General features: G+C 41.2%; 1 protein-coding gene across 1 annotated transcript in view; it reads left to right on the plus strand.

The window, feature by feature from the left end:
• Positions 1–16,104, plus strand: part of C1HXorf58 (chromosome 1 CXorf58 homolog) — a 38,396-nt gene that overhangs the window by 4,771 nt on the left and 17,521 nt on the right. Inside the window, exons 3-6 of the mRNA XM_054715650.1 lie at positions 598–697; positions 3,412–3,506; positions 4,161–4,272; positions 13,422–13,553. Coding sequence (XP_054571625.1) covers positions 598–697; positions 3,412–3,506; positions 4,161–4,272; positions 13,422–13,553 — 439 coding nt within the window. The remainder of the gene's footprint in view (positions 1–597; positions 698–3,411; positions 3,507–4,160; positions 4,273–13,421; positions 13,554–16,104) is intronic.

Here is a 16,104-nt window from a genome sequence, read left to right on the forward strand (position 1 = left end):
TGACCCAAACCGGCTAGGGCAGTTGGACAGTGTTTTTAAGAACTAACTACAGCAAAAATCATTTTAGGTCATGGATGTTTTTAGAAAACAAGTTTGCCTCCTCACACATTATCTATATATATAAAAGGCTAAGTTGACTCGCGCATGCGTGATACATATAAAGCTCTCGCTGGTGCCAATCACACATGTGTGTTTCGATCTGTCATTGTCAATCATGAATTTGGTTGACACCTCTATTATAGAGAAAGGGCAAATAGCGATATTAAAATATTTCTTCTAATTAATTTCCTTTCAATGTGCATGAGTCCATGCACCAGGCCACTAGTTATAATATATATGCCTTTTGATGATAAAGTTTTAGCCAGAATGGTTTTTTAATCTCCATGGAAATCTTCTCAAGTATTTCATATCCTCATTCTAACTAGATTCAGCAAATAACCAGTTCTAAGTACCACATCTAGATGTTCCTCGTTAGGTCACTTATAGGGTGGGAGTGGGGAGGTTGCAGGAAAGAGGAAGCATAAATTCAGAGTTCCCCAAGATTTTAAGAAAATGAAAACAACTTCACAAATTTTAACCTCTTTTTTTTTCTCTCAGAACTCGTAAAGAGATTTCAGCTCTAAAGATACAAAGAGCTTGGCTATCTTATATGGACAGGACAATATTTCAACTCCTAAAGCATACAATTTGTGCAGCAGTATGTATCTTGCTTTCTGTTTTCTCTGACAGATTTAATTACTTATCAAGCTAAAGTATCTGTTAAGTAAGGATAAAATATGTAACTTTTCCCTTCCTATTTAAATCTAATATTATTGCATAGGGTCCTGGGATTGCTTCTCTGATTAGCCCTAAATGAATATTTCTGGATTTATTTTAACTTAAGTGACTATTATTTCTTGCATATTAGCCTTTTATTACATAAACCCACATGATATTTTTAAATTCAGTTTATTTGAAGATGTGAGACAGTGATCATCCAACAATAAAAATCTCTGAATTAAAAGTGCCCTTTCCACCCTGGCCAGTGGTTTCAGCATCACCAAGGGTTTCGGGTTTGATTCCAAGTCAAGGGCACGTGCCTGGGTTGCAGGTTAGATCCCCGACCCCAGTCCATGTGCATGTGGGAGGCAACCAATCAATGTGTGTCTCTCACATCAATATTTCTCTCTCTCACATCAATATTTCTTTCTCTCTCTCTCCCTCCCTCACTCCCTCCTTTTCTCTCCCCTCCTCTTCCTCACTCTCTCTAAAAGTCAATGGAAATAATATCCTCAGTGAGAATTAACAACAATAAAAAGAAAAAAAGTGCCCTTACCTTCCACCTAGCAATTTCACTTCTAGGACTATTCTATAATCTAAGTACCATTTCACTGCAGTATTGTTTGTAATAGCAAAGGAAGGAAAACCATGTAATGTTCATCAATTATATGGTTAAGTAAAGTAAGTGTTGGTGCTTTCATAGTGTTAAGCCTCGAAGCCTTGCATATAATTCTGCAGTGGAAAGATAGCTAAGATATTATGCTAGTGAAAAAGGCAAGTGTAGAACAGTATAAGTAATATAGTCCTATTTGAGTAAAATAAAATGCAAAGAACAACTCTGTCAACCCAAGCAGAGTAGTAGAAATTCCATCATACAGTACCAAATACTCTCCTAATAAAATCACCCATGATTACAGTAGTCTATTATTAGTAACTAGAGGCCTGATGCACGAAATTCGTGCAAGAGTAGGCCTTCCTTCCCGCCGGCTGCAGGCACCGGCTTCCCTCTGGCACCTGGGACCTGGGCTTCCCTCCGGCCACCAGCAGGCACCCAGGACCCGGGCTTCCTTCGCAGCCCCGGCTTCGTTCGGAAGGTTGTCCGGTCTAATTAGCATATTACACTTTTATTATTATAGATAGTCATATTAAGGGAATTTTAGCCCCTTTGAAAAAAATCATAAAGTCTGAGCACTGTGTACACCATCTGACGCCACAGACCTAGTTGTGATGTCAGTGACAGCAGAATACCTCAGAGAAAACCCACCTAGGTCAACTTGAGACATTGCACGTTCATTGTCCATTGTCTTCACATATGGAACTTGTATTTAAGTATGATCATTCTGGTTTTGTTATCATTTTAGATTCTTTTAGTGACAGAAAGAAGGAAATTCTTTTTATTTTTATGTTATCCTAATACTTCAAGTTAATACCTTACATTAATAATGCTTTGTCATTTTAAAATCCCTTTGGCATATATTCTTATGTGATTGGCATAGGCCAGTGATGGGCAACCTTTTGAGCTTGGTGTGTCAAACTTCGCCAAAAAACTGAGCATAACTCGGGTAGTGTGTCACTTTGAGGAAAAAACTAACTCCAAGACTCTAGTCGCAAATGTTTCATCCTCAGGAGCAGCAAATGTTTCATCCTCGGCATGCGGCCGCGTGTCATCAGAAATGGCTACGCGTGTCAGTGCTGACACGCGTGTCATAGGTTCGCCATCACTGGCTTAGGCATAAATGTTGGACAGGGTCATATGGGAGAGAAGTGGGGGCTTTAAAGTCAAACAGGTTGAAGTTTGAATCCTGGCTTCGCCACTTCCTACCTGTATGCCTTTGGATAAGTTACAGACACTCCCAGAGCCTCAGCCTGCTCATTTGTAAAATGGGAATGATCATATTCAAATAATATTGCTGAGTTGTAAGGATTAGATGAGGTTATGTGTATAAGGTACCTAACGTAGTATGTGGTGTATAAAAGTGCTTAAAAGCTAGTAACAGTACTATGAGCATCCTCATTGACAGTGATTCATTCAATATCAAATACTGTGAAGCACCTGCTGTGTTCCAGGTGGTGGGAATACAGTGGTAAAGAAGAAGGACACTGTCCCTACCTTCATTAAGCTTGTATAGTCTAGTCCAGTGGTCGGCAAACTCAGTCAACAGAGCCAAACATCAACAGTACAACGATTGAAATTTCTTTGGAGAGCCAACTTTTTTAAACTTCAACTTCTTCTAGCGCCACTTCTTCAAAATAGACTCGCCCAGGCCGTGGTATTTTGTGGAAGAGCCACACTCAAGGGGCCAAAGAGCCGCATGTGGCTCGCGAGCCGCAGTTTGCCGACCATGGGTCTAGTAGGAGATAAAAAGGAGTTTGTAGTTAATTACAGTGCACTGTGAGAAGTGTTATCATAGGGAAAGAACAGTGCCTGGGATCCTGAGGAGGAATACATACCCAAACTTGGAGGCCAAAAGAGTGAATAACTGACTCCGGGCCACACAGATGGTAAGTGGAGAAGCCAACACTAGAACCCAGTTCTTCAGAACTCCCAAGTCTGGTGTACCGTTCACTTTATCATGCCGCCTCTGTTATTTTCAGTAAATTGCAACTGGGCAAGGTACCACCTTCCATTTATAGCACCCTCATCTATTTCAGGAATATTGTCTGACATATGATATACTGAAGAATGTGAGCCCCTTGGAGGCTGCGTTTGCTAAAGATCCTGGCATGAACTGTAAAGTTAAATTCAGGTAATGTTTCTATGCTGAGTTATTTCAAGAAGTACTTAGTTAATATGAGGAAATCTTAGAAATTAGTTTTCTTAAGTCCTCATGCCTTCTCAGTATATAACTGCAAAGTAAATACGTTTTTATTTACATTTATTATGTAAAGAAACTGAGGCATGACTCTTAGGCCAAAGTTGCCCTGAGAGTAGCTCTTGTCCCACGATATGTCCAGCCTGCCAGACATATGAGAATAGTTGTGAGCCTACTCCGAGGTGTGGCTCTTTTTTTTATATATATATTATATTTTTTTTATTGATTTTATTACAGAGAGGAAGAGAGAGGGATAGAGAGTTAGAAACATAGATGAGAGAGAAACATCGATCAGCTGCCTCTTGCACACCCCCCACTGGGGATGTGCCCGCAACCAAGATACATGCCCTTGACCGGAATCGAACCTGGGACCTTTCAGTCCACAGGCCGACGCTCTATCCACTGAGCCAAACCGGTTTCGGCGAGGTGTAGCTCTTTAATCTTCTGCAATCCATTTCCTTACCAGTTTGTTCTAGGCTCTGGTATAGCCTTTATCCTGCATGCAAGAAGCTATCTTAAGCACAAGGGGGAGCCGTAACAGAGTCCCAAATCTGATTCCAAATAACACATTTTTGGTCTTTATTTCAGATTCAGTGGTGAAAGATTTCCACCTTTTATTGTGTTTAAAATTTTTCTACATACTGGAGGCCATGGTTACAAGTATTTCAGTGGGAGAAATATGTTAAAGCCGGCAAGTAAGGTAATGTTTCACACTGTACATTTTATGTTATTTTGCTTCTTACACTTCTTAACATCATAACATAGATATGTAGTATCTGGATTGCATTTAACTATACAGACTATTATTTCACCATTAAACATCCCAGCAGGCAGTTAGTATTTTCTTAAGCATATGTTTCAAAGTGTCTCTGTTTATTAGCTAAAAAATATTTGGAATAATTACTTATATAAGGCTCTAGAAAATACCCACCATTATTCTTAATATTAAATTTTTGGTTTGTTAAGACAAGGGTAGGAAAAAGTAGGTTAATAATAATTATAATAATTAATAATCAATAAAACACCTTTTAAATATAGTCAATAAATATACATATTTTAAATATAATCAATAAAATATATTTTTATTGATTTCAGAGAGGAAGGGAGAGGGAGTGAGAATCATTGATCAGCTGCCTCCTGCATACCCCCCACTGAGGATCGAGCCCACAACCTGGGCATGTGCCCCAACTGGGAATCAAACTATGACCTCCAGGTTCACAGGTCGACCCTCAACCACTGAGGCACACCAGTATGGCAATAAAAAAATATATATATTTTTTAAATAATAAATTCTCTGTTTCGCATATTCACAACTGTAAACCTACTTTTGCCCACCCCTGTAACGGACTAAAGTGGCCTATTGATCAGTGCTTTAAAATTATGCATAACCTTTGATTCAATTTTGTCTTAATATCATTTTATCGTTGTTTCTTCAATTCTGGTAGCATATTTAGAAAAAGCCATGCTGGACTGTTGGAAATGAACTTTTAAAATATTTATCCTTTTTTATTTGAGTTCTTAACTTTTAAGTTTCATGAATATTCACCAAAATTGTCTGCAGCATAGGAATCACCTGAGGATCTTGTTAAAGATGCAGTTTCTGATTCAGTAGATCTGGAATGGGGCCTCAATCTAACCAGCTCCCATGGATCACACTTTTTTTTTTAAATCCTCACTTGCGGATATTTTTCCATTGATTTTTTTAGGGAGAGTGGAAGAGAGAGGGAAAGACAAAGAGAAACATCAGTTAGTTGCCTCCTGCACAAGCCCCAACCAGGGCCTGGGCCAGGGAGGAGCCTGCAGCCAAGGTATGTGCCCTTGACCAGAATCGAACCCGGGACCCTTTGGTCTGCAGGCTGATGCTCTATCCACTGAGCCAAACCAGCTGGGGCCCATGGACCACACTTTTAATAGTAAGGATATACAACACATGTTTTATTCTGTTGACCCTTATATATGACTGTAATTGAGTTTAAAAATATATACATTCTAATATTTAGCCTTTTATTGTTATTGTTAATCCTCACCCGAGGATATTTTTTTCCCCCATTGATTTTAGAGAGAGTGTAAGGGAGGAAGAGAGAGAGAAACATCAATGTGAGAGAGACACATGGATTGGTTGCCTCCCACCAGGGATTGAACCTGCAACGAAGGTACTTGCCCTTAACCGGAATCCAACCCGACGCTCTAACCACTGAGAAAAACCAGCTAGGACTCATATTTAGCCTTTCATAAACCATAAATCAAAGGTTCTTTTCCTGTCGCCTTCTGGAAATATTTTACATGAAAAGTATGGGCCATCTGAAGTAATCAGTAATGGCATGAATTCAGGATAGAAGACCACACAGCCTGGCAGTTTCTGATCAGCTCCAACATGTGTAACATTTCTTCTCCAAAGAATATTAGAAAAGGAAAAGAGACTGCTTTTCTCTGTTCTCAGGCAACGTCGGAGAAAATTTAACTCCGTTTCAGAAATGTATCAAATGGATTATGTGTTTTCATATGGAATATGGTGTTTCAGAAACATTCATATTTTTCATGTACAGTATGTAGGAGGACTTTGAACACAAAAGTAGATGTTTACTTTATGTTCATACCACATTTATCTACAGAATAAGCTTACAGTTGGCCCTAGAAAATAGCATCAGTTGCTGCTTTTCTGAGGTTACATAATGGGGCCTTTCCAGGAACTGCAATTCTCCTGGGTCAGCTCCTAGAGGCCTCTACTGTCCCCAGGCTGGAGCAAATGAGAATGTTGGACACCGTGACTGGAAAGCACTGTGTGTATATTAAAACTTGTAAATGCTGTATAGCAACTTCAGTTTTTATTTAAATGACAAAATAACTGTTTTTAAAAAGGAAATAGCATAGTTTTTTTTAAAAAAAGGAAAATATGCCTTTATGGCTTCTCTGTGCTGCAACTTTCACTTACCTGATGATTAATGTTAACAGTTTGCTTTGTAGCCTTCATGTTTTTCTTTCTTTTTTTTTTTAAAATATTTATTGTTGAAAGTATTACATAGGTCCTCCTTTTTCCCCCCCCCCATTAACCTCTTTTTTTTTTTAATATATATTTTATTGATTTTTTACAGAGAGGAAGGGAGAGGGACAGAGAGCTAGAAACATCGATGAGAGAGAAACATCAACCAGCTGCCTCCTGCATACCCCCTACTGGGGATGTGCCCGCAACCAAGGTACATGCCCTTGACCGGAATCGAACCTGGGACCCTTGAGTCCGCAGGCCGACGCTCTATCCACTGAGCCAAACCGGTTTCGGCCCATTAACCTCTTCTAGCCCGCTCCCGTCACCCCTTCATGTTTTTCCCATAAAAATACACACACAGATATATTTTTAAATTTTTTTGTTCTTATTGTAAAAATGCAATCATATCATTCAGCTTGAGTTTTTCACTAAACATTATACGGGTTTTAAATGACGATGACATACCCAGTTTGGAGAGCACAGTTTAGGGTTCCTGTTTCCCTTCAGTTCAGCTTCAAAACAAACTCTGGTAACACTTGGGTTAATGGTTGATAGAAGTGGAATTTTTCTCACTATAAGTTTACTCAACTCCTTTGCTCTTCGAATGTAGAAATTGTGTCTTTAGCAAACTGACCCAACTTCCTAAGTTGACTTATTTCTTAACTAGAGGCCCGGTGCATGAAAATTCATGCATTGGAGGGGGCATCCCTCAGCCCAGCCTGCCCCCTCTCACAGTCCGGGAGCCCTCAGGGGCGGTAGGCAACCCGGCTGTTAGGGGAAGGTGACACCCCATCACACTTCTGCTGCTGCCACTGCCGGCAGCGCAAGCCTCGGCTGGCCCTGGTTACCTGAGCCTCGGGCGGCCCTGGGCGGCTGGGCAGCCACCATCCAAGGCTTGCCTGCACCTCGGGCCGGCCCAGGGTGGCTGGGGGGCTGAGGGGACTGGGCGCTGCCATTTTGTGGCTGTGGGCGCTGCCATCTTTGCAATGGCGTGAGGGTCAATTAGCATATTCCCTCTTTACTAGATAGGATATGAAAGAAATAAGTCAGTTTTAGTCCACTCAGATGTTTAATCTAAGTTCACTTATGAAGGAGGTGTGTTTCACAGGTTGTTGTTGTTCCAGCTTTTCTCTTGTTTTTGTTGCCATTTCTAGTTTCATTTCCTTATTTTCCAAAGGCATCTTTCATGTGTTCACCAAAAATAAGCAAAGACAAGTGAAAGGATATAGAGTAGCCTAACAAACTTTGGAGAAGATGAGCAAAGTTAGAAAATTTACACTACCTGATTTTAAGACTTAAAAAGCCACAGTAAATCCCAGCAGTGTAGTGATAACATATAGACATGTAGATCAATGAGAGGGAATAGAGAATTCAGAAATAGACCTACACATAGATGACGAATTGATTTTCATCAAAGGTGCCAAGACAGTTCAAATGATGCAAGAACAATTGTATAGTTGTGTGTAGAAAAAAAGATATCTTATTTCAGTTACCTACTTCGATGATCTATTTTCAGAGCAATACTTATTTACAGAGGGTTGTCACTGTGGTTAGTCGACCAACTCTATTTAGAATATTCTAAAGTCTTGTGACTTACTCAAAGTGTGGCCTGCTGACCTACAACACTGGCATCCCTTCGAACTTATTAAAAATGCAGACTCATGCCCAGCCAGTGTGGCTCAGTGGTTGAGCATCAGCCCATGAACCAGGAGGTCATGGTTCAATTCCCCATTAGGGCACATGCCTGGGTTGCGGGCTCTATGTTCAGTGAGGGGGTGTGCAGGAAGCAGCCAATAGTTTTCTCTCTCGTCAGTGTTTCTCTTTATCCCTCTCCCTTTCTCTAAAGTCAATAAAAAATATTTTTTTTAAATGCGGAATCTCTAGCCCTAGCCATGGCCAGTGTGCTCAGTGGTTAAAGTGTCAGCCCGCACACTGAAGGGTTGTGATTTCGGTTCCCAGTCAAGGGCATGTACCGGAGTTGCAGGTTTGATCCCAGGCCCTGGTCAGGGTGCATGCGGGAAGCAATCAGTTGATGTTTCTCTCCCTCTCTCTCTCCCTCCCTCCTTCCCTTCTTCCCTCCCTCTCTTCCTCCCTTCCTCTTTTCCTCCCTCCTTTCCTGCCTCCCTCTCTCCCTCTCTCACCTTCTCACCCTCTCACCCGCTTCTACCTCTCCTACACTCTCTGTAAAAATCAATGGAAAAAATATCCTCAGGTGAGAATTGACCAAAAAAACATAGACTCTCAGGCCCTACCCAAGACCCACTGGATCAGCATCTGCCTTTAACAAGACGCCCAAATGACCCTGGGCACAATGTATTTTCATGAGCACTGTCCTAAAGGTGCCCTCCACCATGGTCTGGAACCCCTCTGGGTAACTGACAGCTCTTAAACATTAACATTCACTATTATTTTAAATTGAAGATCCCATTTTTTTGAGGATTGTGTATTTATGTAAAAAAGAAAAACATTAATATTAATAATAACTACCCCTATTGAACACTATCAGGTATGACGTATAACACTTTATGTGCATTATTATTTAATTCTCACAAACTCTAGAATGTAGATTCTGTTATTATCTTCATTTTAAAGAGACTAGGTAACTTACCTAAGGCCTCATAACTAGAAAGTGAAGGAACTGACATCAAAACCCAGTGAGCCTGCCCGGCCAGTGTGCTCAGTGGTTGAGCGTCGACTTATGAACCAGGAAGCTATGGTCAATTCCCGGTCAGGGCACATGCCTAGATTGCAGGCTTGATCCCCAGTGTGGGGTGTGCAGGAGGCAGCTGATCACTGATTCTCTGTCATGATTGATGTTTCTATCTCTCTCTCCCTCTCCCTTCCTCTCTGAAATAATATATATATATATATATATATATATATATATATATATATATATGTGTGTGTGTGTGTGTGTGTGTATATTTGTGTGTGTGTGTCTGTGATATATATATATATCAAAACAAAACAGATAACATGTTATTCCCTTTTTGCCTATGAGGAAACTGAAACTTGAAACTTGGAGAGGCTTGTCAGGGGCAGAACTGAGACTTGAACACTTCTCTGCGTACTGTGCACATTTTGAGGCCGTTATGGTGGTTTTATTAATTCTGAGCCTGTATCTAATTGAACTGTTTCAAACCAATAAACTGTTCCCGTGCAGAGACACTAGTTATTACTACCTTCGTGAATAAGAATTTCCAGCCAGGCAGGGAAGAGACTTGAGATGGTACAGTAACTTGATAGCCCAAGTATGGATCTAGGCCAGCAAGTAGCCACAGGGATGGGGGCGCTTCGGGGCCACATTGATGTCGGGTATCAGGGGAGGTGTCAAATTTAGAGATGCCCCCTTCTGACCCTTTGAGTCACCCACTAAGAATGGAACCTGCCTCTTGAATCTTAGTCTGATTGGCAGCTATGCTGGAATCCTTGCCTAGTTTTTTGTTTTATTTTGTTTTTGTTTTTTTATTAATCCTCACCGGAGGATGTTTTCCGAGTGATTTTTAGAGAGAATGGAAGGAAGGGACGAGACAGAGGGAGAGAAACATTGATGTGTCTCTCGATTGGTTGCCTCCCGCTTGCATCCCAACCAGGGCTGTGGATTGAGCCTGCAACCAAGGCACGTGCGCTTGACTGGAATGAAATCCAGGACCCTTCAGTCTGCAGGCCGACATTCTATTCACTGAGCAAAACCGGCCAGGGCTAGGAGTTATTTTAAAATATATATATATTTTTATTGATTTCAGAGAGAGGGACAGAGATATAGAAACATCAATGATGAGAGAGAATCATTGATCGGCTGCCTCCTGCACACCCCACACTAGGGATCAAGCTAGAGCATTGCCTAGTTTTTACCCTTCCCTTTTGTTGCTGAGCTCTGCTTTCCATCTCTTTCTGTCTAGAAGGACTTTCCTGAATCTGGCCATACATGACAGAGGTATGAGAAAGAACATCTTGGCCACTGGAGGGCAAACTTTTTTCAAATCCTTGTCACAAATGGGCAGCAGGTCTGCCATGTACTGCCAGGCATAGAGAGTTTTGGCTGAGAGACTGGGATGGGCCTCCCACAGCTGAGGCCCTGTACCAATAAAGAAACCAGGGCTTGGAGAGATTGGTGGTGGTGGCAGAGTGGAGTAGAGTAGGGAGGAAATAACAAATGCCTTTTTAAGTAACTTGTTCTAAAGTAAAATATAACTGTATCTAAAAAAATGTTCAAAGCAGAAGTTAAGTGGTTTTTCAGACCTGTTCAGTGTATAACTGTTTGCTTTTACCTTTAGAGTCACTGTCGGAATGGTTAATTAGGACCCTCAGAAAATTAATTGCAAGAGAGCACAATGGAGTTACGTGCCAATACTGCCTTTTGTTTACATGTGTAGTGTAGAAAGAAACTAATGAAATGGAAAACCAAAATGATCTGCCCAAAGGAACATTCCATCACATTTTTTTAAATTTCTTTATTGATTAAGGTATCACATATTTGTCCTCATCCCCCCATTCTCATCCCACACCCCTCCCCACGCATGCCCCCACCCCCCTGTTGTCCTTAACCACTGATTAGGCTCATATGCATGCACACAAGTCCTTTGGTTGATCTCTCCCCACATCACATTTTTAGTAAACGATTTCTGTCCCTTTAATTTACTGCCTTAGGAATAAAACTACAACCATTTGAATAAAGGGTGGGGCAAAACTGGGTTTATATTTGTTCATATGGGAAATAATACAGTAATTAATAAATAATAATACAAGAATAAACTGTGTTTTGCATACTCACAACTGTATACCTACTTTTGCCTCACTGTGTATTTTCTTTCTTTTTTTTTTTTAGAATATATATTTTTATTGATTTCCGAGAGGAAGGGAAAGGGAGAGAGAGAGAGAGAGAGAAACATCAGTGATGAGAGAGAATCACTGATCGGCTGCCTCCTGCATGCCCCCTACTGGGGATCTAGCCTGCAACCCAGGCATGTGCCCTTGACCAGAATCGAACCTGGGACCCTTCTGTCTGCAGGCCAACGCTCTATCCACTGAGCCAAACCAGCTAGGGCTATTTTCTTTTTTTAAAAAAAAATTTTTTTTTTATTGATTTCAGAGACGAAGAGGGAAAGAGAGACAAAAACATCAAGGATGAGAGAGAGTCATTGATTGGCTGCCTTCTGCATGCCCCACACTGGGGATCGAGCCCGCAACCCAGGCATATACCCTGACCAGGAATTGAACTGTGACCTCTTGGTTCACAGGTCGGTGCTCAACCACTGAGCCACACTGGCCGGGCCACCCTGTATTTTCTCTTATTTTTCATATGTATCTGTGTTCTAAGCTTAGAGTTTTAATAAATTTAAAAGGAATATTCTAGATAACAAAAGTAAGAATTGAAAGAGAAAATACATCAAGGCTCACTATTGTATTGTGTGGTAAGTAAAAAGAACAGATTCTGAGTCAATCCTATCTCAGTGACTCCTCTGTGGCCTTACATCAGCGTTATATAACACACAGCACCCATACTTTGACTAGCGTCACATTCTAAGATGCAAAAGAAAAGTGAGACTGATCTGGAATCAAAAGATATTTAAATCTGCATCTACGCTACTCTCCCTTCACATAAGCATACCCTTTATGGCCATAAGCACAGATGCCTAATACAAATATGTGTTAGAAGAAGCAGCACGTACTCTGGGGAGTGGGAAAGAGGGTGGGGAGTACTTAAGGCTCTACTCACAGTCTATGTATAGCTCTTAGAACAAGGAGAAGAGTTTGGTACCAATAGGGCCAGACAGGATTTGAGCATCAGTATTTTCTGTGATTTTTCTGTCTTTGCCCTTCCAGGTGCTTTCCTTGAGTAGCAAATGTAAAAAACCCTTTGTTTGCCAACCTATGGCTACTGAGAATGAAGTCTGAGGGAGAAAGAAGTCTGAGCAATCTAAAACGTACATGTTTCCATTTGGGAGCTATATACTGTATTAACTAACCCATAAAGATAGTTGGCCCAGTGTTACCTTTTATTGAAGTTCCTAGGCCAACCTATTTAATAATCAGATACATTTTTTCTGCATGGACAGCATGAATGGCGTTATAGGTTTGTTTTGTTTTGTTTTGTTTAAGGGAAAGGAATGTTTTTTAAGGGGTAAAAAACATCTTTTAAAAACTGGTCCTTGCCCTAACCGGTTTGGCTCAGTGGATAGAGCGTCGGCCTGCGGACTGAAGGGTCCCAGGTTCAATTCCGGTCAAGGGCATGCACCTTGGTTGTGGGCACATCCCCAGTAGGGGGTGTGCAGGAGGCAGCTGATCGTTGTTTCCCTCTCATTGATGTTTCTAACTCTCTATCCCTCTCCCTTCCTCTCTGTAAAAAAAAAAAAATCAATAAAATATATTTTTTAAAAAACAAAAACTGGTCCTTGCCCTGGCTGGGTGGCTCAGTTGGTTGAAGCATCATCCTGTAAACCAAAATGGTTGCAGGTTCAATTCCCAGTCAGGGCACATACCTAGGTTGCAGGTTCGATCCCAAGTTGGGGCACGTAATAGATGTCTCTCATCAATGTTTCTCTCTCTCCCTTCTTCTCTCTCTAAAATCATATCCTCAGATGAGAATTTTTTTAAAAAATTAAAAACTGGTTCTCTGAGGATTGTAAACTCAGCTCCTCTAGCTGCATTTTAAAACTATGTAGATATGGTTATGGGAACAAATTTTAGGTAGTTTTAAAAATCCCTATATAATATTTTTTGTAAATACTATCCTTTTATTGAATACAAGCTGTTAGAAGAAAGGAACAATATTTTATGTATTTGTCAGAAAAATACGTAAAGTGTGTGCTGATTATTATTGCTATTATACAATTTTAAAAGTCTATGCTCTATTCTTTTTATAGGCCTCATATGATGCTTACAAACTAATGGGGAGGAAGAAGTTTCATGAACAAATTTTAGAAGATGAATATCTTTTCCGGAAGTTCAAAATAACTGATGAAGTAGATATTGTCACCGTGCAAGATTACGTGACAGTAAGGAATTTAGATTTAGATATTGAAACCAAACAACAACAACAAAAAGCCTTCTTACCCTATTTTCCAAGAATCATACATTTTTTATCATGGTAAAATACACACAATATAGCCTTGCCTGATGTAGCTCAGTAGGTTGGGCGTCATCCCATGCACCAAAAGGGTTGCTGGCTCGACTCCTGGTCAGGACACATGCCCGGGTTGCGGGCTGGATCCCTGGTAGGAGGTATGCAGGAGGCAGCCAATCGATGTTAACGCTCTCACATGGATGTTTCTCTCTCTCCAGCTCCCTTCCCTCTCTCTAAAATAAATCAATAACACTATTATTTAAAATCACACACAATACAAAATGTTCCGTTTTTAAAGTGAACAATTCAGTGGCAATAAGTACATTCACAGTATTGTGCAAACCTCACCACCATCTAGTATTAGAACCTTTTTGGCACCCCAAAAAGGAAACCTCTCATCCATTAAGCAGTCACTCCTGATTCCTCCATCACTACAGCCCTTATCAACCACTGATCTACCTTCTGTCTCTCTGAATTTGCCTATTCTGGTTATTTCATACTAATGAAATCATATAATGTATGGCTTTTTGTGTCTAAGGAGTTATACCTAAGGAATGTGGGGTTTCTTTTTGGTGTGGTGGAAATGTTTTGGAATTAGATAGTGGTGATATATGGTATGAATTTACTAAAAACCACTGACTTGTACACTATAAAATGGTGAATTTTATATAAACGTTATCTCAATTAAAAATCAAAAATAAATACATGGTGCTAAGAGAGTGCATGGGGATTTGACCTAATAAGGAAGGATTCTTTTATTGTTGGGATGCTTTCTACTACAAGTAACAGAATCTTTCCAGCCACAAGAGACTTCAACGAAAAGGACATTTTATTGTCCCATGCAAGAAGTCCCCAGATAGGAGCGTCCTGGACTAGCTAATGTGGCAGCTCAAAGACATTACGGTTCTGGGTCAGCTTCTCTACAGTTCTCTTGGCTTCCTTCACATGGGAGCAAGATAACTATCACATTCTCAATTACATTCCAAAGCGGGAAGAAGGAGACTCCATGAGTCTTTTTATCTCAGGAAGAAAACTCTTTCCCAGAAGACCCCAACAGACTTCCTCAGGCCCCATTGGTCAGAATCAGATCACATGTTCCCCCCTAAACCAATCACCGATTGGTTTGTGTGCTGGGGCTCTCCTTCCCAGAGTATATTGCTGGTCCATACCTGTAAAAAAACAAAAACAAAAAACAACCAGGGCTCCAGGAGCAAGGGAGAAGTGGGAAGTGGTTGATGGGTAGGCAATCAATGTGTCACAGCCTCAGTCTGGGGCTGAGCAGGTGGCATACCCAAGGCAAAGGCTCTGTGGCAGGAGGAGCTGTGAGGCCTGGAAGCAGGTCTGTGGGACTGAAAGAGAGAGAGCAGAGTGTGGTGGTACGTAGTCAGGCCGAAAGGCCGCTAAGATCATCATGCAGGGCTTTCAACCATAGTAAGGTGTTTATTTTTTTCTTTTCTATCTTTTTCTTAGTTTTTTATTTGGAGGGTATTTTTTTTTCTTAATTCTGTGTACAATGAGAAGCTGGTACAGTGTTTCAAGAAATGAGGTGATAGAATCTGATAAGTGAGGAGATCTATGTGGCTGCAATGTAGAGTATGGGATAGAGTACAGTACCAGCCTTCTAGTTTGGAGGTTCCTGCAGTATTTTAGGAGAGATGGTGGCATATTTGTTTAGGGCTGTGAGGCTGGAGATGCAAGAGATAATCTATATAATAAAAGCCTAAGCGACTGTTACAGCAGAACAACTGGTCGCTATGATGCACACTGACCACCAGGGAGTAGACAATGCAGGAGTTGCCCCCTGGTGGTCAGTGTGCTCCCACAGGCGGAGCACTGCTCAGCCATAAGCCAGGCTCATGGCTGGCAAGCGCAGCGGCTGTGGCAGGAGCCTCTCCCGCCTCCACGGCAGCACTAAGGAGCAGTGAGCTGAGCGGTAAGGAGAAGCGAGCAGGCAGGTGGACATTCCCCAAGGGGTCCTGGACTGTGAAAGGGCACAGGCCAGCCTGAGGGAGCCCCCCACTCCAGTACACGAATTTTGTGCACCAGGCCTCTAGTTAGGGAATAAAAGCAGTAGGCTTTGCCCTAGCTAGTTTTGCTCAGTGGATAGAGAGTGATACTGCAAACTGAACGGTCCTGCGTTCAATTCCGTGAGGGCGTGCAGGAGACAGCCAATCAATGATTCTCTCTCATCATTGATGTTTCTATCGCTCCCTCTCCCTTCCTCTCTGAAATCAATAAAAAAAAAATTTTTTTTTAAAAGCAGTTGGCCTTGGTGACAGGGTGGTAAGTTAAAAGAAGGTGTCCTAGCCTTCCTTAACATGGCTCCTAGTCTTCTGGTTTGCATAACTAATAGGATAGCAGTTCTGAATCAGGGAACTTACACTAGATACCTAAATAATAATAATAGCAAATGCCGATGTACAGTCATGCGCCACTTAATGATAGGGACACATTCTGAGAAATGCATCATTAGGGATTTCAGC

This window comes from Eptesicus fuscus, chromosome 1 (assembly GCF_027574615.1).
Source record: "Eptesicus fuscus isolate TK198812 chromosome 1, DD_ASM_mEF_20220401, whole genome shotgun sequence".
NCBI classification, from domain to species: Eukaryota; Metazoa; Chordata; class Mammalia; order Chiroptera; family Vespertilionidae; genus Eptesicus; species Eptesicus fuscus.